Source organism: Pongo pygmaeus, chromosome 16, assembly GCF_028885625.2.
Source record: "Pongo pygmaeus isolate AG05252 chromosome 16, NHGRI_mPonPyg2-v2.0_pri, whole genome shotgun sequence".
Lineage (NCBI taxonomy): Eukaryota > Metazoa > Chordata > Mammalia > Primates > Hominidae > Pongo > Pongo pygmaeus.
The window spans coordinates 42,032,622-42,058,785 of NC_072389.2; the positions used below are offsets into that span (position 1 = coordinate 42,032,622).

Consider the following 26,164-nt stretch of genomic DNA (forward strand, 5'->3'; position numbering starts at 1 on the left):
TGACAGTACCATATAAAAACTGTTTTAGAGAAATTGAGAGAATTCTGAGAAAAGCTCACATGTATTTTAGCAGCATGGATGTGAAGCATTTTAAACGAAGGTAATATTCTTTAATAAAAAATAATGGTGGCAATGCAGCACGTCAGGCTTTAATAGAATATTATGAATAGCCAAAGCAAATGAATGGATACAATAAGTTTAACAGCGGATGCTACAGAAGGGAAAGCCTAGCATACACCAAGGAACTGTGGGTAACAGAAAAATGAGAGTGTGCTAATGATTGGATGCAGACAAGCAAGGGGTAATGCCAGAGCTCACAAACACGCTGCTTGTGGCATTAATATTTGTGCCCAATTACCAATTCAGAAAGAAAATAAAAAGCAGTTTCAGTAGAGTCAGGGTGGGAAATCTCCAATTAGCACCATTTACTGAAGTTGCTTCCTTGAGTGGGATTCTGGGGACATTAAAAAAAAAAAAATCCAGAATGCCTGGTGGAAGCACTTATTTACCAGATGAGGAAACTACTGGAGTATAACTTGATGAGGATTTGTGCCTGTGGGACGTAAATATAGATACTACTTGGAACTTGCCTGCTCGATTTGACTGGTCAATCATGGGCTGTACTATTCTTCTTCTGGCATTAATAAACCTGAAACAGAACAGAGAAGTCCAGTCATCAAACTCCGTTTCTGTACTCTGCGAACACCTTTGCATGAATGCTGAGGAGCACAAAATACAGTCGAATCTCTTCCGAAAATTATCTTTTCAACTTAAAGTTGATTTTCCCTTTCAGTGTTCAAAAATAGTTGACTGGGTAATCTCCATCGTCACTGTGTAGTCAACTCCAAGACAACTTGCTAGAAGAGCTCAGGGAGGGAAAAAAGTTCTCCATGAGAAAGCTTCTATTAATTTCAAATTGTGCTTCTGCTTCTTGCACAAGTAGGAATCTGGTTAAAGTTCACAGGCTGGAAGACTTTCCCCCTTTCCCTAGACTCCCCGTGATAGGGAGACCCAGCTTCCCCTTGCAGCTGGTCATAAATGGAGACCAGGCTCTAGCACTCGGCTTTCACAAGGTATTGTTAGGTCAGCAAAGCCATCAATTAGGCTGTCTGAAGTTTTATCACCAACACAGCAGTAATAAGTGCTGGCCAGAAAGACTTCTGCTCTTCGGCAACTCCTGCAGTTTAAGCCTGTAAAGTTAGGGGTCATTCAGAGGTCAGTGCCAGCTGGGGGCAGCCTTTCCAGCCTAAGCTGGGACACCCAGGGCAGAGGATAAGGTAACTGCCAACCATAAACCCAGCCACCTTTCAACCCACTAGAAAGACAGAGCCTCAGGTACACATGGTTGATATTAGAGCCCAAGAAACGTTTGCAAATCAGGTGGTGGCTGAATCGCAGGAATGCAAAGGAGAAGCAGTTATTTCATCTAAGAAGCCTGGATCTAATTTTGTTGGAAATCCAAAAATAAGTGCCTACTTCATGTTACTTTAATGTTTAATAATGCCCATCAAATATTCATGTGCAAACAGAGTAAGATGATAAGAAATCTCCTTTATTTCTCCAAATTTAATAAAAACAAAACAATTTTCTACCATTTGTCAGTTACCCTTGTCCCTGTGCACTTAACGACGTGTATTCCCCACACATTTGAGCTCATGCACAGGATTCACTGACCACGCATTTCGGAGGAGCAGCGAGCATCCAGTTAGCTTTTCCTTAAAAATATACCCATTGATAACATCTGTCAATATTTCCAGTTTCAGATCTTAAGCACAGGGGGACTTCATGATTAACGAGCCCACCTGGGGCCACAGGCAGGAACTGAAAACTCACTCTTTGAAATTAGCCAGAAAAATTCAGTGTGTGCTGGCAGCTCTGCGTTCCGAGGAAGCTGAAGTCCCTTTGGAGGAGGACAGTCAGGCCACACTCGGTCAGGCCTCCTGTGAGCACTCTGGTGGGAATACAATTAAGCTGAGGAATACTAGCCGGGAGAAAACCAAAGGAGTCTTTTGCATATTGTGTTTGTTTGCAAAACAATGGACTTCTTTATTACTTAAGAAAGTGTAGCTCAGTTGTCAAAAAAGAAAGTGACCAGCTATGTAGAGGTGAAAACAAAAGGAGAGTTGAAACTGCATCTTTCTTCCCACCTGTCACCTGAAATGTTGCTGAGGAATATCTGATCAGATCACGAAGACTTCCAGAAGCATCCCTCCAATCAGAAAAAGAACTTAATTATCTACTCTTTCCCCACCACTTTTACAGCAACCAAGGAGGACTGACCTGATATTTTCACCCCAGGAACTGTTTTTATCAGCTCACCTTGAAACCAGCGGAGATGCTCAGGAGGGTCAGAGAAGGCTCTTCTCCTTGAAGTTTCTAATGGAGGACACACTTGGCAGGGGTTTTACCTCCTTTTATGTGCTACTAATCCTGGTTTTTGTGTTTTGCATTTTTTTTTTTTTCGGTATAGGCCAACTCTTTAGGTAAAACGAATTGCTATTTTTTCCCTTTTTAATTTCACTCTTTTATTCTTTACATCTGGAGGTTGTTCCCTTATTTATGTCTTTCTCTCCAGTTCCCCCAAACACTCCCTTACTCACAGAGCTGCAAGGCATCATGGTTCTTAGTTCTCAGCAGGAGAACTCCACACTGTCTTCAAACAAATAATTACGGGGAAGGTTAGAGGTTCACTCAAAGGTCATTTCTTTGGATACTCGTCAGAATGTTTACATTAGTAAAAACGGGGTCCGCTCAAAAGGTTGTTCAATGGGGGATACACAACAATGCAGAACATTAAAAAAGCATTCTGTGTGCTAGCAGGTCTTTATAGAAGCACTGAACTTGGAAATGCCACTCCAGTATAACATTTTCAACTAGTTACCATGGCATGGACTGGATGTTCACTAGCAGTTATGGCAATGGCCTTTCTTTGCCCACTTCTCCTAAGCAAATATGAATAGAAGCCTCGGAAGGTTTCCACTAGGTCCTTTTACAAAGGGTCACAGAGATTTTGCTTTTTTCACTTGGGCACCATTTAGCCTCTCTGGATTTTTGTTCTCAAACAATGTTTTTGATCCACAGTGCTATTTCTTGCCAGATTCATAATTCTACCACATTCTTTCAAATCACACAGAATTTTAAAAACATATGGGCCCCAAATTTTCAGAAATCTCTTAACATGCAACTCCTGCCAATTGTCAATTCCCCTGATCTTGGGATATTTTATTGACATCATAGATGTTACTATGAAAATTAAGAATTAATGAGTTGACTGTAAGAAAACCCTGATATTAAAAAACGAAATTACCACCTCCCACCAGTACTGATGACCCAGAGGCCACTCTTAGAAAATACACTGACATACATAACATGGAGCCATTTAAATTATAGGCTAAAACAAATCAAACTAAAAATAATTTTTATTTATTTAGTATTTCTAAGATGAAATTTCCATATATGGTCTTTTCTCAAAATTACATGAAATAAATTTTTTTCCACATCTTCTAATCTATATTTTTTAAAATGACCTTTTTCAGTGCTCAAGTAGTAAATAGAATATCAAGCTTTGATTTTACATAAAATTTGAAGAATTTAAGTTGAAAATCAACTCATCTTCAGTCTTTCAAGGTTCAGGCTCCATTCATATGGAAAAATGTAACTTGCTGGTTCAAAGACAAAAGACTTGTCTTAAAAAGACTCAAAAGGTTCCATGGATATTAAATGGGTCTTATAAAATAACATTTTGATGAGTTAAGTGTAAATGAATCAGACACATATGGATTAAGTTATCCTTGAATTTCACACGGGTTTAAAAAATAAGGGGAAAAGAGGGTCTTGGCAAAAAACATTTTGGACTTTGCCAAACCCAAAACATTTGAAAAATTGCTGAAGACATCCAACTAACCAAAATGCAGCAAGCTGCACCCAACTTTAATGAAAACCCCCACAAGTTATTTCCAATCCAAAGACTGTTAGGTTTTTCATCTGTATCTGATATTAAAAAATTCTCTAAGTTTTAATGTCATACCAGAATGATTTTGAAGTTGCAGGCATATAAGCTACTTCTCTATTGGTTTAAACAATTTAAGTTACAAAGTCTTCTTCAATATTAAACAGTTCTTAAAAAACATTCTGAGTTTTTTACAACTTGTCCATAAAATGTGCCAGTAAGCTTAGTGTCTAGCTTTATCTAGATTTCACTTAGGAAAAAAATTTTCATTAGCCTCATTGTGACTTTTTTTAAAGGGCTACAGATAATTTCATTAGTGAGTCCTTAGGGAATGAATACCCTAAAGAGCCCTAGTTCCATTGATTTGTATTGAACACAAAGTTAGTATCCAGGCTCATACAAAAGCCTGGGAGAGTATCTGCTAAGACTATCTACTTTTTCTCTAAATTTTGCTTAAGTAGAAAATGCATGAGTATGTGTGATCCTTAAAAATTATATACTAAGACTGTTAGTTTAAAAATAACTTAATTATAGAAATAAATTCAATGATGTTCCAAGAATCACGAGGCCTTTCTGACTCAACTCAGAGATGAAAAAAGAATACATTAAAACAAATAAACCCAAGGTAGCAAATATCACTGTAATCTCATCTTACTGCCTTGCTGAAGAGCTGTTTCCCGGAGACCTCTCCTGTCCTCAGAAAGTCTAAACTTTGTAGCTTCGCATGCTTTTCTACAACTGAACTCTGACCATCATGATTTTTCTTTTAAAGACTTTTTACTCCAAAGTATGGTTCAGATTGATAGAAGTAGATTTAGGTGTCATTCCTGTGTGTTGTTGGTTTCTTTTCTTTATTCCTTTCTTTCTCCACCCACACCCCCCCCCCCCCAATCTTTTTAAATGGCTGATAAATCCCTTCTTTCTGGTTCACTAACTTCATGCCACACCTGGTAACCAACTCCTTTTGGAAGCATTCCTTTTGTTAGAAAGTGCAGGCCTCCATGGAGTTACCTGGAAAGCTGCCATCCCTGAACACTCTGAGGAGGAATCAAGAATAGCTGGAATTAAAGATTCTGCATGGATTGCTTTGGGCAAGGAAGGGGACTGAACTGTTGAAGTGGGATCAGATCAATTGGGGAAAGGCGTTGTAGGTAGCTCAGTGACTGGGGACCTGTTAAAACATGAAAAGGCCCTGCTTCCCTACTGTCCCCAGCCCTGGGACCCATCAGCCACAGTGCTTATTCGCAGTGCTTGCTCCTGGCTGGTGTTTCAAATGATGAAACTTCCGCCTTGGCAAGTCACTTATCAAATTTCTCCATGTTTTCTTACTTTACAAAAAAAGCAAGTATTTCTCTGTGCTATGGTTACGGCTAAGAGTAGGATTTTCTCAGTAAGATACATTAAAATGGTTAAATCAGTGAATAAGGCAAGTTTAATGCCTTTGAAGATGAACTTGGGCAGGCAAATGATGGAGTCATGTCGCAAACATAAGTTTTCCACTGGTGACCAGACAATGGCTCCTTTCTCACAGACAACTGTGAGCAAAGTAAGGTAAATGAATGAGATTCATATGTTACTTAGGGACAGATTCATGGATCATAATTAATTTCCCTAAGCAATAGCCTGATTTATAATTTGACAGAATACTAGATTTGCCTACACCTTTAAAAACACATGAACTAAATACTAATAAATTTATAATATAAAAACATGATGTTAATCTGGAATCACAAACATTTTGTACCTTTATGAACATGGCTTGAGTAATGGAGTGTTCATGCTGACATAAAAGGCCCTGGACAAAATTATCGAGTAGGTGATGCTCATCCTTGACGGCCTTCTACTGTCTTCTTTCAATATTCTTACTTTCATCTAATTCTTCCCTAAAGTTACAAGGGCTCCTGTAGGTTCTTTACTAAAACACTCTACTTTGAGCATGCCCTTCTCCATTATTGTTGGATATTCCAGACTTATGCATAGAGCAATATGGTGAAGAGCATGGGCTCATGTCCTCTGCCCTTTATTTGCTGTGTGAATTTGGACAGTTCTTCTTCACCTTCCCAAGCTTCACTCCATTTCCTATCTGTAAACTGAGGAAATAACTGGGCCTGGGTGGTTTTGAGGACTGAGGGAGATTTTGTATGCAAGATCCTTAGCACAATGCCTGGCACATAGCAAGCTCATTAAATGTTAGCTTACAGTCAAAATGCACCTATCCAATGCTCCTAAATAGCTCTGTTCTCTCATACATAGTAATTAGGAATAAGTGGGTGGCTGTTAAACAAATCTATGCTGGATTGGCCACAGGGTAATAATGTGTTGTACTCCTACAAGTAGCGTGTGTTCATATCGCCGGATCTTTCTAAAAATCGGAGTTTAATCCAAATGTACAATGCTATGGTGGAGATTTTAGACACTGGGGCAGGCATCTGCCTGCAGGGATGGGAGGTGGATAGGAGAGTGAGCTCTTTTGGAATCACACTCTCTGTATGGTTCTCTAGATCCTTGCTACTTTACATGTGTGCCATGGACCAGTAGCAACATCACCTTGAGCTTGTTATAGATGCAGAAATACATTACCGTCCCCATTCCTGTGCTACTGAATCTGATTCTGCATTTTAAAAGATCTCCAAGGGATCTATGTACATTTAAGTATGAGAAGCCTTGCTCTAGATCACATATCAAATTCTAGTGCTCTGCTTAAGAACAGAAACTTGCAAAGATCAAGTTTTAAGTGTGAATCTCAGCTGCAAAAAAATGCACATACTCTTTTCTTTAGGTATCTTAGATCTAAACAGCCTTTTACTTACTTGCCTTGGGCAATAAACACTTTATAATAATTTAATTTATTGTACTCCATCTGTACCTCTTAAAGGAAAAGCTGGGCCAGTAAAATGTTTTTGTGAAGACTGTTAACAGAGGCTATCTCTCAGGCATGGATAGGAGAATGGTAGATTTCTATCTTTTTTTCCAAATAATTCTGTACTGTTGGAGTTTTTAAAAAATATAATTATTTTTATATATAAAAGAATTTTTAAAGGAGATCAAGAAAATTTGTCATCTTATTTGACTAAGGTTTATATGGCTAACCGTAGGGACCTTTTAATTAAAATATTTGAGAAATTTCCCCTCAGATAGGGAATTATCTTCTATTTCCTTTACAATATTGAGCAACAGTAAACACTATTCCATGAATATAATCACACTTGATGGCATGTAACAAAACATCCCAGCAGGTTATGATTTTGAAGCACCGTTACTCTTACAGAATGCCATCAGATTATTCATATGTAGCTATTTATCATTCACTATAAAAGTGATCTTTCGAAGCTATTTGAAAGCAAGGGAGGAGAAAACACTCAAACTTCCTTAGCTATTCACATCTAGGATCTATCCTCTTAAAGATAAAATCCTAAGTCAATAGACATAAGTTGTAGTATATTACCTCATCCTGTACATGATTTATTGCAGATAGAAGTCAACTAGAAACTGAATTACTTTGAAACTTTTACTACTGACATTAAAATTCCAGATCTGGATACCTACACACCTTATAGTGCTTCTGAAAACAACTTTTTGCAGACACAGAAGGTACACCTACAACTTTATTTAACTCTATCAACATAAAAAGCAGGCACAATCATTTTCAAAACTACTGATTTCTAATTACCTATTCCGTATCTGAACACTGTGGCCTGACCTGGCTTTGCAAATCAACCAGTCACTTCACAATCAGTTGCACACATTCTTAGCCAACTCCCATTATGTTCCTAGCCATTTTACTCTAAGAGGAAAAGATCCCAACAAATCTAGTATCTTTTTAGCTTTCATGATCACCTTTGATTGAAGTACTAATTCTCTATCCTACTTCTTAATGGAAACCACCTAAGCATTAACTGGCCAAAAATGCACCAAGCTGTTTAGCAATTATGTATTAGATATGTTTGAAGAGATCAAGGTGCACTCACATGCCCTGTGCTATGGATATGTCTCTGATTAGCTTGTCATCTGCTCAGAAGAAGATGTAGGCTGATTCTCCTATACAGTCTAGCAGGCCAGCTGTTAGCTGCCTGTCAAGCCCTCAAGTGGACAAGTAGTCCAGGAGCAAAAATGTCACTCCTTTGATCTGGCAAGGAGCAGCTGCTGATTTATAGAGTAGGACTTTGTTCTTCCGTTCTATTTTACTTTCTTTCCTAAGGCAGAACCACAAAATCCAGGAGAAAAAAAAAGTGCCGTTCCCAGCAACATCAACAAGCTCTGACAACTGCAACAGGGTTTTTCTTGGCCCTAACAAAGCTCTCAGGCATCTCCTTTGACGCTCACCTTTCCCCCTCCCCTTCCTCCCACCCCCACCATTTTTTGCAATGCGGTAGTTATTGTTTAATTCAGCTTCTGTAAATGGAATGGACTGTGGCCAGCAAGCCTGGGGCATAAACACACCTGTATGAAAGAAGCCTTATTGTAGCAACCATCTACAAGGAAGCTCGCATGAACCACACGCTCCTGAGTTCAGAAAGAATGCTCCATTTTTTCTGACAGCAAATTTTACCCTAAGTGAGTTTCTATTTTTGGTGCCACCAACCTATGATGACCACATTTGAACTGCTTCCTTTCCAATGGCATTACACTCTTTAAATCAAAGCGATAAAAGGATTACATTTTCTTTTTTTTTTTTTTTTATCTGTGAGCAAACAGATCCATCAAAAATGTTTATCCACTGCCTGTAATATCAATCATTGAGAGCTGGGTAAACGTCCAGAAAGGCTTTAGCAAATGCATTATCAAAGATGCTATAATGTTGATTTCATTACCACTGATTTATATTGACATGACTTTCCCCGAGTAACTTATAAGGGAGAAAAAATCAACAACAAAATCTACATAAGACATGTGCATTGTCTTGCTAAGAATTAAACTGGTTTCAAATGCATAATCCTGTTCTCAACAGATAAATCTGTCAGGCTAGAGATGCCCTATCAACCAAGTGGGACATGCAATAATGCTTTGAGATATACTGTGAGAAGTCATCAGCCACATGTATGTATGTATATGTATGTGTATTGTGTGTGTGTGTGCACAGGTACATGTATGGAAACACACATACACACAGCAATAAACTTTGCCAGAGATGAATTCATTAACACCTGGCTCAGTTTTCTGTGCTGCTGCTGAAGTAGGGGTGATAAGGACACACACAGACACATATACACACATACATATAGAGAGAGTTACCAATTCTAGGATATTTAGACATATTACTGCATAGATCAAAGACAGGAATTTTGTCGGGGGGTGGGGAGGGGTGGAAATGCCAGAAACAAAGGAGAAAAGAATGGTTGCTAAACATTCTCACTTCTATTATACTCAATCATGCCATGTTCTAGTGTTTGTTCTCTTCCCCTCTATCTAGGGGAACAGAGATTATTCTCACCCTCATTTCTTGCTTTAACCTACATCACCCTTTGGCCAGTCAAAAGTTACTAATCACCTACCTCCTCCATGTTCACAGAATTGTATTCATAGATGCTTTCTCTAGGGGCGTGTGTGTGTGTTTCCCAATGAGAGACTGGGTTTGGCATATGGGAAGAGGGCGGAAGGTAAAGCTAGGTATAAAGGAGCAGATATAACGTAAGGCTTATTTTCATCCTGTTTTAATCCTAAAAAAAATTAGACCAAATAATTTTTAAGGTCCATAGTAATCTATGGACCTTATGTGTCACAAGGTAAATGTGTCACACATTTACCTATGTGTCACACATTGGTAAATCTTCCATATTCTATACTTCACATAAAACAAATTTAATGACAGAATATAAGACAAAGTTATATATAAAATTAGAAATAATACATACATATATAGTTATATGAGTTTCTTTCTCCGTATATATGAAAATTCAAGTTATGCCTTTAAAGATTTTTATTTTTCACACCCGCAGAAACAAACTGAAAATCACAATTGGAGAACACACAAATAATTACAAGTCAAAATAGCCCATAGTCAGTAAATAAGTGTCATGAGGTCAATTAAAGAAGTTAAAGATTAATCTCAAATTCTTGGAGGAAGAAAGCTGAACCAGATTAAAAGAACGTGGAATATTGGAAGAAGAGAAAACAAGGAAATGGCATGCCGTAAAGCACCAGTCCAGACCAGGGCCGATTTTGTGCAAGGGAGGATAAAGGAATTGAACTCTGACTGGCTCCCAGCTTCGATCTGGAATACATGGCTATGATTAACACGCAAGCTGGTAGAGGTTCTTGAGTGATAAATTGAATTCTTGAAATTCCTAAATGGTAGAATGATAAAATATGGTGTTTGAGGAAGATCTGTCCAAGAGCTATGTATAGGATGAACTGAACTGATGAGAATCTAGAAGCTGAGAAGATGGAAAGTTCTTGTCCAATCCAGGCAGAAGAGGGAAACAAAACGAGCTCTGATTAAGGTGGTAGAAATGAAAAAGAAGTCGGGTATTTGGTTGGGAGAGCTGCTGATAAATTATACTTAGATGAAAAAGGAGAGATACAAATACAAAAGATATTAAGAGGATAAGTCTGAGAATTTATGTTTAGTATGTTATGGGGTACAGTTGATGAAAATTGGAAATAGATGAGAAATTCCTATTTGTTGTGGTGGGAAGAGGCAAATTCAATTTTTCAAATGTTACCTTTGGTTTGACAATAAGACTTTCAGGCTGAGAAAGTATGTCAGCCACTCAAGAAAAAAAAAAAAACAAGGACAAAAGAAGAGCAAAAGGTAGTGACTTAACTTCAAAACGTCTAATTTCTTTCTATTTTCCAAGCTATATGAATATTCCAGAGCTGCAGGAGTAGGTAATAGGATAAACTGCCTGCTGGCTACCTCCAAAAAAATTACTTCCTTCCTCTTCCAAATTATCCTGTAAATTTTGGGAAGTTCTTTATCCGACCATGATTGGCCAAGTCGATTGTTAGTAAAAACCTCTGTGGTCAAGGCCTTGTTTCTAATAGGACCAATTCGCTTTTTCTTTACATTTTGAGTTAATTTGTGCAACTAGATTTAGAGGCCGATGATAATTACATACATGTTACACTGGGTGTTGCTACACAAATTACGTTCCACTCCTCACTCAACGAAAGTAAGTTTAGTAATGGAACTTATCAGAGAGTTTTTAAAACTGGAATAGGAAAATCTATATAAAAGACTATGTATTTTTAAGCAATAGCATAAAACAATCAAGGGTGGGTTTTCTCTAGGTAGTGACAACTAATTTAGAAGAGAATTGATAGGACAAAGTGTTACATTTAAAAGGGGCTCCATTAAGTGTGATGGCTTCCAAATTGTGTCCTCCTTTCAAACCATATTTTTCTTTTTAAATGGGCTTTTAAGGTGAAAAATATAGCACTTCACCCAAAATGGTGTGGAAACAAATGGTTCTCAAGTCTCTATTCTTCAACTCAGGCCAAACCACCCCAACACACCGGCAATCTAAAGCCACTTGGAGGGAAGGTGCTGTGCATGTGAATGTCCCCGTGGCCCTTTCATTTGTCTGGGGATCTCTTTTTTCTAAAGCAGCAGGGGATACTTCAGAAGACCAGATTGGCATGCCAGAAGTGTTTGGATGGACCAGGCTCTTATCCTCCTCTCAATTCTCCTGCTGCTTTAAAAGAAAGGATGTGGCAGAGGACACATTCGGAAGGTGGCAACATTCTTAGGGCCCTTTATCAATACCACCGCTTTCTTTAAATTGTAGCTTGGTCTCTTGTTTGAGAGGCTGAGATTTTAGCACTTTTAAAGGGAACCATAAGTGAGAAATCTCCTAGGTGTTAAACTTTAGAGTGGCTTCAACCCAAAATATGAAAAAATGAGATTAAAACACAGAAAGTCAAGTAATATTAAGAAAAAGATCCAACAAACAAAATATCATAAATATGCATATGTATATTCTTTCTGTTTAAACCAAATGCTATTTAACCAGTTTATACTGGCATCTAGTAAAGGTGCCAATGGGGAAAAAAAAAATCAAAGATCTAAACAATTTTAAAACTCACTTTAAATAAGTTATAGTTCTAACAACTACACATCTAACAATAGCTTTAAAAATTATTATGAAAACATATTATGTCAGAAAGCAAAAAAAAATCTATTCACGAATACATGACTTAATATCCTCACATTTATGATGTTCACACATCAAATTCCAAATAAAATTTCCTGACTGCCTTTTCTTAATGACAAATTAAACATCTTTTACTTTGATTTGACAGCCGGGTAACATTCTGCATCTTCTCCAGAGATGTTATATGCAGTCTTTCCAATGTGACGGTATTATTACCCACAAAATTTTTAGCATCATCCCGTAATCATAAAAGACATAAAATATATCTTTATAAACCACAAGAGACCTAGCAAACCAGCAGTTATGCCACATCTGCTTTAGTCCTTAAATATTTTAGCTTTAGAGGGTTAGTTAGTGGATTTTCCCCCCGATTTGTGAGAAATAGAGACATCAACCTTTGATTCTGACATTACCCACAAAGCTGTAATCTACAATAGACAAAAAGCAAACACATTGTACCACAATTTGAAAGAATTTTTACAGCATATTCAGATTTCACATCTATCAGAATTTCCTAAAGTGGTTTAACTTAATTTTTAGAAATAGAAATGATGGCATTTCTATTTTCTATTTCCACTTTCACAATACAGATAAAGTAACAACACTATCTATCAAAAAATAACTTGGCTGGGCACGGAGGCTCACACCTGTAATCCCAGCACTTTGGGAGACTGAGGCGGGTGGATCACCAGCCTGACCAACGTGGAGAAACCCCGTCTCTACTAAAAATACAAAAAAATATTAGCCGGGCATGGTGGTGGATGCCTGCAATCCCAGCTACTCGGGAGGCTGAGGCAGGAGAATCGCTTGAACCTGGGAGGCAGAGGTTGTGGTGAGCCGAGATCGCGCCATTGCACTCCAGCCTGGGCAACAAGAGTGAAACTCCATCTCAAAATTATAATAATAATAATAATAATAATAATAATAATAAAAACAAAACAACAACAACAACAAAACCTTAATTTAGTATTTGGTTTAACTGCCACAGATTCTTTAGAGTCAGGTAATGTATAAATAAACAAAAAGCAATTAATACTTTTAAAGTTAATGTGCTAACTAACCAGGACCACACTATTCCTTTGGCCTGGGCTGGGCTTTCTGCTATGGCCATCTGGCTAACACACCCTTCAAAGTGCTTATCACAGAAATCTCTTTGAGGCAACTTCCCTGGTTCCAAAGTCTGATTAAGAAGCACTTCCTCAGTGGCACCGAGCTAATATGCCCAGCACAGTACTTATTCACAATTGCGATTTACTTGTCTGACTTTCCTACTAGATAGCCTTAGAGAGCAGGGGCCACATCTTAAGTTTTATTATTGACACTGCATCAGGAATATAGTACACCCTCAATAAAATGTTTGTGAGTGAATAACTAAATGAGTGAATGAAAATAGGGTTCCTTCATCTCAGATATAACTTAGAATTGAGAATAAAAGAGCCCTGAGTTTAAGGATATTCTTATTCTCATTTTATAAGAGGCATAGCTGAATCCTTGATGAAATGATTTGCCCTGGAGCGGGACAGAACTAAGGTGGGAAATAACTCAGGCTTTCTGGCACTGGTCTAATTGTTTTCGTACTCACAAATAACTCAAGATACAGACTAGAGGTATTAGTTAAAGGTGCGAATCTATCTGGGCATTAGAGAGGCCAGGTAAATCGTGGGTGCAGATGTGATGTGGAAGAAATTGGGCCTCTGGCTTTTCTAGGCTGGCAGGCAACATGCACAGTCCAGGACATAACTGTACTGGGGATGATGGGGCAGTCGACTCAAGTGGAGAGGAATGAGAACTGAGGTCAATGAGGTGTTATGAGTGTGTGTGTGGGGATGGGGGTGGGGGGTGTTGGGAGACAGGGGTAGAGAATAGAAAGTGAAGGAGGAAGATTTGTGAGACTCAGAAAGGAAAGGAGACAAAAGAGAAATAGAGGCACTTTGAGAGGCCAAGGCTAGGAGGATTGCTTGAGCCCAGCAGTTTGAGGCCAGCCTGGGCAACATGATGAAGCCCCATCTCTACGAAAACCTTAAAAAATTAGTCAGGTGTGGTGGCATGTATCTGTGGTCCCAGCTACTCAGGAGGCTGATGTGGAAGGATCGCCTGAGACCAGGAGGTGGAGGCTGCAGTGAGCTGAGACGGTGCCACTCCACTCCAGTCTGGGCAACAGAGCCAGAACTTGTCTCAACCCCCAAAACAAAAAGCTTTTTAAAAATATTTTTTCTGATATCTTTGTAAGGATATTTTGCTCCCAAATGTGCTCTGAGGAACTCTAGTATCAACAGGTACTTCTCCAGAATAGGGGCCTAGGTCAAATAAATATGGAGAAAACAAATGTGAAAGTAATCAAAGTGAAGTCATTTTCTCTGCTGCAGGTTGTGTCACAGGCTTCAATAGAGTGATATATATTATGGATCTCTAAGAGAAGGTGATGGTACAAATTAATTCCTGACTCTAGTTGTTCAGATTTTGAGGGCCACTAGGGTTCCGAGGATTTGAAGAGAAAATGAAATGGCATCCTAATTTTTAACATAAATTATATTTTTAAGCCTTTTATCAACTTAAAAATAGGCTTTCTTTCCATCTTTAGATTTCCCCAAGTCAGATTCAGAGATGAAGAACCACTTGTAGGGCTCTTGTTTACATCTAACCTGTTCATATGTACCCCATGACTACCCCAAATATGACACCTTGACCCCTAAAATGTGCTGTGGCTGAAAAGGTTCTTTAGAACTTTTCTATCTCTTGCCGGGCACGGTGGCTCACGCCTGTAATCCCAGCACTTTGGGAGGCTGAGGCGGGCGGATCACGAGGTCAGGAGTTCGAGACCAGCCTGGCCAACATAGTGAAACTCTGTCTCTACTAAAAATACAAAAAATTAGCCAGGCATGGTGGCGGCGCACGTAATCCCAGCTACTCGGGAGGCTGAGGCAGGAGAATGGCATGAACCCGGGAGGCAGAGCTTGCAGTGAGCTGAGATCGCGCCACTGCACTCCCGCCTGGGCAACAGAGCAAGACTCCGTTTCAAAAATAAAAAAAAAAAGAACTTTTCTATCTCAAAGGTAATTTGATTATTAGGGAATTATATTAGGCTTAAATGTTTTCTCTACCTTTTCCTTTCCTTACTTTTCTCATATTTTTCCTACTCAATGAAATATATTTTTTAAAAAAACGATAATTGGGTATTCTACTATGCCTAAAATGTCTGCTTCAAAATAGCTGTTTGAAACCGAAGAATAATCTTAAGAATAACGTGTGTGTGTGTATGTGTGTATGTATATATACATATATATACATAAATATCACATATATACATACATATTTTCAATACCTTCTGGATGTCTCATTAATCAGAACTGTGACTGAGCTGTGTGTGGCCATCTAACTTTAGCATGTCTGTTACATGTCTGTTACACGTCTGTTACATGTGTTGGAGACACATGCATGTAGAGGGTGGGAGGAGGTGGGGACAATGTTAAGAGGAAGGAGAAATGAGAAGAGGAAAGAGACAGGAAAAGAGGAAGTGCTGCTTTGGATAATATGTATCAACGTACATCAAACGCTCCCAATCAATTCTACTTTCTTGTTTACAGAGCTTACAAGTACAAAATCAGCTTTTACTTATAACTGTGTTAAACACCACCTGCCTGCCCTCTGAACCTCGCTGTCCCGAGATGAGGTCAGCCCGGTGAAGGGCTCTGGTTCTATAAGCAATCCTGTCATTCAGGCTAACAGCAGTGATTCACTCACAGGAGGCAAAAATGACTCAATTGTTGGGCTTATTGACTCCAGGGAGCACAGCTACTCTATTATTACCATGGAGTGCAAACACCCTGAGCTCTGTTTTGGTCCACTTAAAATTACTATTTGCTGTGAAGAATTGGCAAAGCAATTCTTAAAATGATGGGGGTGAAAGTCAGGCAAGCGCCATTATGGGCTTTTCCTTCCGTTTAAGCAGAAGTAAGCAGTACAGGACGCGTTCTGAGCCTGACCCACTTATTTAACCTTTTATTCACTTTGTTGGATTAACATATATTAACTGGCTATATAAGCCCTAGGGGGGGATAAAAAAACCTCATGACCAAATTATGGTTCCATTTTCATGGGTAACCTCTCCTTGGGTGGAAATTAAACCCCAATATAAATACATTTTAGGTCCACACAAAATTGAGAAGGAATGCCAAAAAACAAATGCTGAACAACAGTCCTGCAAAGACCACAGCAACCATGGAGTGGCTGGGTAAATTACACACAAGAGGAACTATTTGAAAAACCAAATAAATTTAATTAAATAAATTACAAAATTATTTTCCTATCTCTTATCTACTTACTCCCCTTGGTTAATATCCATGACATACTGATGTTGCATAATTGCTCTTATGGAATGCTGCAGCTCAGAGCCGTAATGAGCTGCCTTTGCACAAAGGCAGCAAAAGTGGTTTCCCTACAGAGTTATCTTCTCAATTATTTATACTTGCAACACTTTCACATAATGGCAGTTTTAAAATCAAACAAACAAAGCAAACCGTACAATAAAGGAAGGAGGCAAGAAGGTGCAGGGACCTTTTCCTTTCTTTTTTGAACACCAGAAGGGATGGGCAAGCCACATAAAGTCAATGAATTTGGTTCCTGGAAAAGTCTCAGGGGCCTTGCAACCAGGCGACATCAAAGCATTGGAGATTGCCACCTTGGTGAGAGATTAAACATGCTCTGCATACCTGCTTTGCTTTTAATCTGTCATATCTAAATATATGAAGGAATGCAAACTTTATTTCTTCTGTTTGTAAGTTTGTCTTTGAAAATTCCTAATCAGAAGACTTGCTACTCACCCCCCACTCCTGAAAAAAAAAAAAGGTGCTAAACTGTCAAAGTGATGTCAGTGTAAACAGAAAATGGTGCTGTGTGTTGTACCCGTCCCTCAGGCTGTGGAAGGGCTTGAAGGGTTTTAATAGTGCTTGTTTCCACTGTCCACACCTGCCTTTGGTTAATCACTCAAAAACTTATATACAGCAGAAGAAAAACTCCTTGGCAGTTATACCATATATGGACATACGAAATAACATAAAGGGTATATTTAAATACTAAGGCAGAACTATAGTGTTATTTCTAATATTTAAATTTGGTATACATTTGGAATGAGCTGCTTACTGCTACCATCCAACTCAGACTTACTCGGTTCTTGGCGCCTAGCTCAGTCTCCCGTTTAGAGTGAATGCTCAATAAATGTTAGCTATGTGATGTTTTCAAGTTAATCCATAGATGTGGTTGCAGATTATATTTTTATATTTTAAAAAATTAGAAGTGAAATTTGGACACACATTTTGGACCTGCATAACATTGATACTTAGTTTGATTCTCCATTAAACAAGCATAGATTTTGGCCTTTAAGAAACAGTTAACAGCCTCTACTTAAACAGGTATTCCACATCAATTAATAGCCACTCATATATCTGTGACTTAAGATATTCATTAGCAATACCAATGAAACAAAGCTTTTACATCACCTACTGGCCGTTTCCAAATAACAAAATGTTAAAACAACTATTTCCTTAAAGTCCTATGGGAAAGATTATAGAAGACAGTAAAAAAATAATTTTAAAAACCTCAAAACTTATTTCTTACAATATGCCTAGATGCACATACATTGAATTTACACACATATGCACCTATTTTTCATAAAGGTGTCATGTGACCTTAAATCCCACTTGACTTCACACACTCAGGGGAAAAAAAAGAAAAAGCTTAAGGAGATTTTTTTTCCTCCTAAGCACACAGGTACTACTATGAAAGGTCAGAAGGAAAAAAATACACCCTGGGGAAAAGAGCTCAGACCATGACACATAACCCAGCTGAGGTCATGGAAGAGAAGCTCTTGGAACTGAGCTGGGATCCGCCATCTTGTTTTGCTTTGCCACAAGAATCAAACTAAACTGATACTATATTGTGTCCACTTGCTGCCACTTAAAGTTGTTATTCCTATGAAGAGCTAGGAATGAGCCATAGTTTCTTGGCCACTTCCTTTCTTCCTGCCATCCTCACCTCCAAGGTCGAAGTGATTGGTGGTATGGTGGGATCTGAGGGGTTGGCAACCTTGCAGTTGTGGCCCCAATTCTACTTATCAATATAAATTTACACCCCACTGTTGGTCTCTAAGCAGCACTAGCCACCAACAGTACTGAAAATGATCTTTCTGAGTATGTACATGCGTGGTTATGAACTGGACAAAGGAAGATGGAGAAGCGTAAGAATCCAAGGAGAACACAGATGATAATAAGAAAACTCTTGTGCCAGAGTATTCAAGACACATCTCTGCTGTAGGCAAATATAAATCTGACTGAACTTTGGCATACTGCAAATATGTCCCATGACATGCATAATATACTTTTCAAAAATGTTAATGCAACAACTGGTATGTGATTAATTACTATGTGAAAGATTAAATACTGAGGTCTAGAAGAGAGTTGGGTAGTTTTTGCATTTTCAAATATGGACAGGTTCTGAAGGGAGGTCTCAGTTTCTGAGTTTCCCAATTTAAAAGTACTCCCCTGGCAGTAAAAACTGATGTGAAGGTTAGTAGAGGATGGGGGAAAGTGACTTGATTCTGAGAGGCCTGGAGAATAAAACCAAAAGCTGAAGCAGAGCCGGGAGGGTGTGGCTTTCATCCCTGGGAGGGCTCTGGCTGATGGGAATAGAAATTGCTATCAGTGGCTTGAGGGTAATAAGATTATATGGCCCTCAATTCCCAAATGTGACAGAGTCATAAGAAACCTTAACCTCTATTTTTTTTTTTCCAGCTTTCCTCAACCGCAGCAACACACTCTTTCGCAGAAGGCTAGCCAATTAACCAAGCATTAAAACACCCCACAAATCCATACCAATAGCTTTGCAGGACAAAAAGAAAGACGTGTGAAGTCAACATGTGTTGTTATAAACAACGTGAGCCAGGATGTTTAGGAGCCAAATAAATTGAAATAGGCTATGACTGAAATAAACAAACAAACAAATAATCAGAAGAAATGAAATCTCTCTCTCCTTTCCTCAAGTATCCTGTGTATGTTCTTTTGCATTTTAATTCTCAGCAACAGGCCTTCAGCTTCTCCGTGACTGGTGCAAATCTGATAAGGGGTTGGCACAAATATACTGAGCCTAGTTTACAATTTGTTTTGCAACTTCCCTTCCCAGATAAACACAGTCCAAGTACAACTTCTGGAAAAAAAAAAAAAAAGTTGTGTTTACTTGTCCTGTTCTTAAGATTTTTATTTTTTTCTCCTGAATGTTCCCTCAGGATGCTGGCTTGAAACCTAGAAGAAGCTTGGATTTCAGTTTCAGTCTCCAAGGTATTCTACTGTTCAGCTGGGCTGTGTGCTAGGAGGGAAGCTCTCTACCTTGCTGATTTAATTAACAGGATTCTTTTCATTATTATGGGGATTTAGTTTCTTCTTGCCTTTCAGTGTTTGGGAAACATTGATTTATGTTTTATATTTTGAAAGAAAATTTATTGTTCTTTGACAGCTGAGGCTCTGTAAATCCCTGGCACCAAAAGGACCCCAGGGAGGTGTCACAGTTGCCTTGCCCTGCCCACCTATATGCTGTCATCTCAAGGGCCCCCTCCAGAAGTGAGGAGAATCGTCAGCTGCTCAGTGCCCAACCCACTCCTCCTCCCACTGATCATTATGCCAGCAGGGGTTGGCCCATTCCCATTTATAAATGGTGGTATCACGGATTCATTTAAGTGAAGCAAACAGTCCATGAATCTGACCTGGATTTAATCTCTTGACTAAATAGGGCTCATTGAATCAAGTGGAAGTATGTGCTGTACTTATTATGATAACCATGGCTGAACCAAAATTCAGGGCAAATTTTGTAAAGATGAGGATGCTTAGGAGGAGAGCAAAACAAAATATTTAAAGTTAGCACTATAGAAAATCTGGCATAGATGGTTATCAAGCTCTATTGGGTTATCAGTCTTCTAAACTACACAGTCCATCAAATTCTGACTTGGAGAAAAAGTGAAACATGTAGTGAAAACTCTGGTAGCTAATGTATATTTTAGGTGAAAAATTTCAGGTGTCAGTCAATGCTCATAATTTTATTACATTAAAGTTTCCTTTTCTTCTTTTTTTTTTTTTTTTTTTTGTGGTAAGAGACAGGGTCTCAGGCTGGGCGCAGTGGCTCATGCCTGTAATCCTAGCACTTTGGGAGGCCAAGACGTGAGGATCACGAGGTCAGGAGATTGAGACCATCCTGGCTAAAACGGTGAAACCCTGTCTCTACTAAAAACACAAAAAATTAGCTGGGCGTGGTGGCGGGCGCCTGTAGTCTCAGCTACTCAGGAGGCTGAGGCAAGAGAATGGCGTGAACCCGGGAGGCAGAGCTTGTAGTGAGCTGAGATCGCACCACTGCACTCCAGCCTGGGTGATGGAGCGAGACTCCGTCTCAAAAAAAAAAAAAAAAAAGAGACAAGGTCTCACTTTTTTGCCCAGGCTGAAGTGCAGTGGTGTCATCATAGCTCACTGTATCCTCAAACTTCTGGGCTCAAGCAATCCTCCTGTCTCAGCCTCCCAAGTACCTAGAACTACAGGTGTCCACCACCACACCTGGCTACTTTTTAAGTTTTTTTGTAGAGATGGTAGCTTGCTATGTTGCCCAGGCTGATCTCAAACTCCTGGCCTCAAGCAATCCTCCCACTTCAGCCTCTCAAACTGTTGAGATTACAGGTGTAAGCCACTGCGCACAGCCAACAAAATTTCCTTTTCTAAGAGGGCTTCATAATTCATAACTTCCTTTCATTCATATTATTATAATTAACATTTTTTGAGCTAGACACTAAACTGAATGCATACATGTATCCTCTTATGAAATTCTCACAAAAACCCTATGGAGTGGATAACATTATCAGCATCCCCATTTTCTGGCTGGGGAAACTGAGAGTTAGCAAAATCTGATAATATGCCTAAATTCACCAGTTAGTAAGTGGTAGAAGTGGGAATCAGATACACTCATGCACACATGTGCGCACACACACATACACGCATGCATGCAAATGATTGGGGGCTAGGAAATTAGGAATATTTAGGGTTGTTTTTCCTGTCTTGTCAGGAGAGGCCTGCAGCTGAAAGACCTTCTGGGAACCAACAGCAACCTGATCACAAGCTGTCTTAAACCCAACAGACTCTTTATCCGCTATTTCCCAGTCAGATAGAGAAATTGAACCAAATATTAGAGCAGACACATAAAATGGAGCCTTAGAAATTACTTCATCTCTAGAAAAGTTCTACACCAGAACTTTTCACTTATGTAAATTTGAAAGCCAGTAGGTTCTAAGGAAGAATATAGAAAAAACATAGAATGTGCATAGAATTCTGTAGTGGTTAGCCATTTTTAAAGTCTTCAAAATTAAGAGAAATTAGTGTGAGAATGTGGTCCAGCTGGTGAGGAAAAAAATAAACGAAAGTAAGCCTTTACTCTGAACCTGATTCAACAGGTCCATGTTAATTTTCTCATTCATCAGTTCTAAGGGTTATACATGAATAGTGCTTTTGAAATTTGAATTATCTTTGTTTATTCAGCCTGTCCATCAGGATCCTTAAATGCAGACTGTAACTGTCCTAAAAATTCCGACTTCTTGAATTTTCCTACAAAGGAAATCCTAAACAGATTTTTATCTCCAATCATACTCTAGGGAAACACCTGGGTAAAATGTCACCTAAGGGCACTAACTCATCATTGTACTGAACACAACCTAAAAGAGTTTCAGGGTCAATGACAGAGGGAAGCAAGAGAACACTTGAAGCAAATTAACACAATGGTGACAAGTCCATACCAGAGACATGAATAGGAATTCTTTACCCACAGAGAGAATTTCAAAATGGTAGCCTCTCTTTGCTTATGTCATCTCTATTCCACCTACAAGAAAATTTTCCATTATCTTCCTTCAAATGGTCTTCTGGTTCCCCTGGTTCATTGCCTTTCTCTTATTAATAATCTTGGATTGCCTGCAGAAATTCTAGAAGTCACAATTCTTGATCCCCTTTAACAAATATTCATTCAGTGTCTGCTGCCTACTGGGCATTGCATCAAGGACCTTATCAGGAAGTAAATAGAGAAGAGGCTGTATAACAAGCCACATTTGTCAAATAAAAAAAGCACTAAAATTGAGATTAATTTCACATCTTAGGGATCTCTGAATTTAATTAGAGAAACAAGACATATAGCCCTCTATCCATTAAGTTTTGTGTGATGAAAGAGGCAGCACAATTTAATGAAGACTATGAGATTTGGAAATCTGGGTTTGAACTCTGGCTATACCTCTTACTGAGTGATTTTGGACAAGTTCTTTAACTTTTCTGTCTTAATCTCCTCAAATGTAAAATGAGAATAAATTATATAGTCTACTTCAAAGACTTAACCTGAAGATGCAATGTGAAGTCCAATTTGTATTGTAAAGACATCAGAACAGCAGGTGAGAATTACAAGGAAACATATTTAAATAATTCTACAAATAAATGTTAATGCTTACAATCCTGTAGACACTGCAAGGCATACATGGATGAAGAAGATTTAGTCTTGCTCTCAGAAAGGTTGGAGTTTAGGGGTAAAGCAATGACCATGCAGTAAGATGAAAGAGTCTCAGTGCCAGAAGAGTGGCCATGGGTGTGCAGAAAAGGTGGAGATAACCTGGATGAGAGGGAGAGGAGGAGAGGAAGCTTTGGGCCCTTCCTTGAAGGATTCTGACAGGAGGGAATGGGAAGGACAGAAGGAGAGAGAACATACCAGATAGAGAAAACTACTTAAGTAAATGCACAGATAGAACAAGTACTCCTAGTCATAAGCTTAGTAGAAAAGGTACTGGACTGAAGTCAGGTGGTAAGTTTGAATCCTGCTGGTGCAATTTCTTAGCTACGTGACCTCTCTGACTCACCATTTCTCATCTGTAAAATGGAGATGATACCTACCTCATAATTGTAAAGTTTAAAGATTTTAGGCCAGGCACATTGGCTTGTGCCTGTAATTCCACCACTTTGGGAGGCCTAGAGGCAGGAGGATTGCTTGAGTTTAGGAGTTTGAGTCCCAGCTACTCTGCAGACTGAGGTGGGAAAAATCGCGTGATCCCAGGAGTTAGAGGCTGCAGTGAGCTATGACCATGCCACTGCAGTCTAGCCAAGGTGACAGAGGGAGACTCTGTCTCCAAAAATAAATAAATAAAGATTTATCCAAATAATGGGCATATTTGGATAAATTTTTGGACAAATACTTGTACAAATATTATCAATGTTTTATGTACTTAAGAAATTTTGGAGGGCCGGGCACGGTGGGTCACACCTGTAATCCCAGCACTTTGGGAGACCGAGTTGGGCGGATCACCTGAGGTCAGGAGTTTGAGACCAGCCTGACCAACATGGAGAAACCCTATCTCTACCAAAAATACAAAATTAGCTGGGCGTGGTGGCACATGCCTGTCATCCCAGCTACTCAGGAGGCTCAGGCAGGAGAATCTGTTGAACTCGGGAGGCAGAGGTTGTGGTGAGCCAAGATTGTGCCACTGCACTCCAGCCTGGGCAACAAGAGTGAAACTCCGTCTCAAAAAAAAAAAAAAAAAAAAATGGAAACAGTAATTTAAAAAATCCTCAATATTACCAAAAGAATTCTGATTAGTAGCTAGTTTATGTGTACAGTGGTCCAATCATAGCACTAATTTCTATAATCACTTAAACATTGGAGGATGAGCATCAAAATTTGTGTTATTGACTTGCACTTGGTATTTTATCTACAATGACCCACTACTGGAATGTAGATGAAATAGAACAAGTAATAAGTGAGATAGCCTGAATTTTAAGCTATCTTGCTAGATTTTTCTTTCAGAGTATCGTTTTCTCCTTACACTGACATGGGTGAGCATAAACACTATAGGTGGATCTTTATTTAGAGCTCACAAATTATTCGTCCAAATATTTAGGCATGTAAGAACAACATACCCATCTAGTTATTGTTCCTTGAAGTCAAGGATGAAGGAAGTTAAACTACATAGTCATTGGAGCATGGATACTGATGCTGGAATAAGAAAAATAAGAAGAAATGGAGGCTAGAGATTAAAGTCCCAGCAACACTTAGCAACCTATACTGCTTTTTTTTTTTTTTTTTTTTTTTTTGACGGAGTTTCACTCTTGTTGCCCAGGCTGGAGTGCAATGGCTCAATCTTGGCTCACCGCAACCTCCGCCTCCCGGGTTCAAGCGATTCTCCTGCCTCAGCCTCCCTAGTAGGTGGGATTACAGGCATGTGCCACCACGCCCGGCGAGTTTTGTATTTTTAGTAGACGAGGTTTCTCCACATTGGTCAGGCTGGTCTCGAACTCCCAACCTCAGGTGATCTACCCGCCTCAGCCTCCCAAAGTTCTGGGATTGCAGGCATGAGCCACCGTGCCCGGTCTATACTGATCTTCAGGTACCACCTTTTTCTTTTTATAAAAGAATTCTTAGAAATCTTAGAAGGCTAAAGGGGAGAATGATGCAGAACCTGTTTCACTGATAAATAAAAACAGGTCTGCTAAAAATCCTTTAAGTTGAGCCCACATGGGATGATGACTTATGGATCACAAATGTGGGAAAATGGACTGCCATGCTTCCTTTGGCGGATAACAATCTCTTATTTCTCATTTTCACCAAATGAAGACAGTAAAAATACAGTCTTGACTTAGTTTATAAGAACTATACTCTCTGAATCGCCTGTGTTCTGAGGATAAAACAATAAAAAGTTACAAAGTAATCAAGTCCTTAAGTTTAAAAAGAAAAACTACTATGGAAGTCGTGTGGAATCTGTTGCTCTACATCCTTTTCCTAGACTGGAACTGACCAGTCTGACAAACATGGGTGGAAGCTGAAATTTAACCAGTGCTCACGGCCAGGAGGTAACAGATCTTGTTTTCTATTGGTAAAAGCACACCCCAAAGGTTTCAGAAGGGCGAGGAAAACAAAAACAAAAACAAAAACAAAAACAAAAACAAAAAAAAACCTCTGTTGTTCATTTTTAACCCCGAAGAGCCAAATAAATCTAGTAAATTCTCCATTTGTTAATCAAACATGGCATATAAAGCTTTCTAGGATGCAGCCCCTGTAGAATAAAGCTGCCAAAACCACCTTGGATAAATTTTTAATGAGATGTTTGCCTTGATGATAGGTATCACCAAGAAAAGGTATCTTGTGATGCCTATGAAATATGTAGGATTGACTAGAGGAAGCCCAGGTGGCCCTGTGGATTACATCAATCACAGGACCAAAAGAAGCAGCATGGAAAAGAAAATTCGAAATGATCAGTTCCAATAGAACATGAAGCGTAAATATACAGTCTGTTCAAGGGACAGCCACCCAGCTTGTGTTAGAAGTCATTAACTATCCTCTGACTCAGTTTTCCTGATACCGTATGCTATTTTATGTGGTTTGAAATAATTTCAAGGAAGTGATCTTCCTAGCATTTTCAAGGAAAAACACCAAAGCGCTTAGTCTCTGGTTTTAACTTTGGGAGTTGAAGGTTGCTTTCTGCCTCACTGTCTGTCTGTCTTCTCCTGATCCAAAGTGGGAAAGAATTTGGTTCACCCAAAGTGTGCCCCCACCTTTTGTGTTGTTCCCAGAGCTCGTGTTTCAGCACCACTTAGCATAACTCCATACTTAAAACACAGTGTGGAGCCTGATACGCTAGTGACCTCTCGGCATTGTTGAAAAAAAAAAAAAAGAAATGTGAGTGGTCCTGTCAAGATGACTACATTTAGATAGTCAGCACTAAAACAACAAGAAACAAAGACTCAAGTGCTGGTTGGAAGGCCTGAGGAAGAGCAGCTATAAAGAGAAACCAAAGGAAGCCAAATGATAATTTAAACATTGACTTAGTTTGCCCTTACGTACGAGATTTTCCGTGTGGGAAATCTCACCCTCCAAGGTCAGACATGATGAGATATTCCCAGAGTATCCAAGGACTTCCATGATCACTGATGTGGACTGATATGGAAATGAATACGCTTAAATAACATTTTGGCTTAGGGATATCATTTTTGTCTGGCAAGTTTGCCTTCCCAATCTTAAAAAATTAAACTGAGCTCTTTCCACAGGATAAGGCAGCACATAGGAAAGAACTGGAAGG

At 39.1% G+C, this 26,164-nt stretch overlaps 1 protein-coding gene across 8 annotated transcripts in view; it reads right to left on the reverse strand.

Moving 5' to 3' along the window:
* Window positions 1–26,164, reverse strand: part of MEIS2 (Meis homeobox 2) — a 209,144-nt gene that overhangs the window by 5,020 nt on the left and 177,960 nt on the right. For all 8 annotated transcript variants that reach the window (XM_054451274.2, XM_054451272.2, XM_054451273.2 and 5 more), the window contains one exon: window positions 591–649. In XM_054451274.2, coding sequence (XP_054307249.1) covers window positions 591–649 — 59 coding nt within the window. The remainder of the gene's footprint in view (window positions 1–590; window positions 650–26,164) is intronic.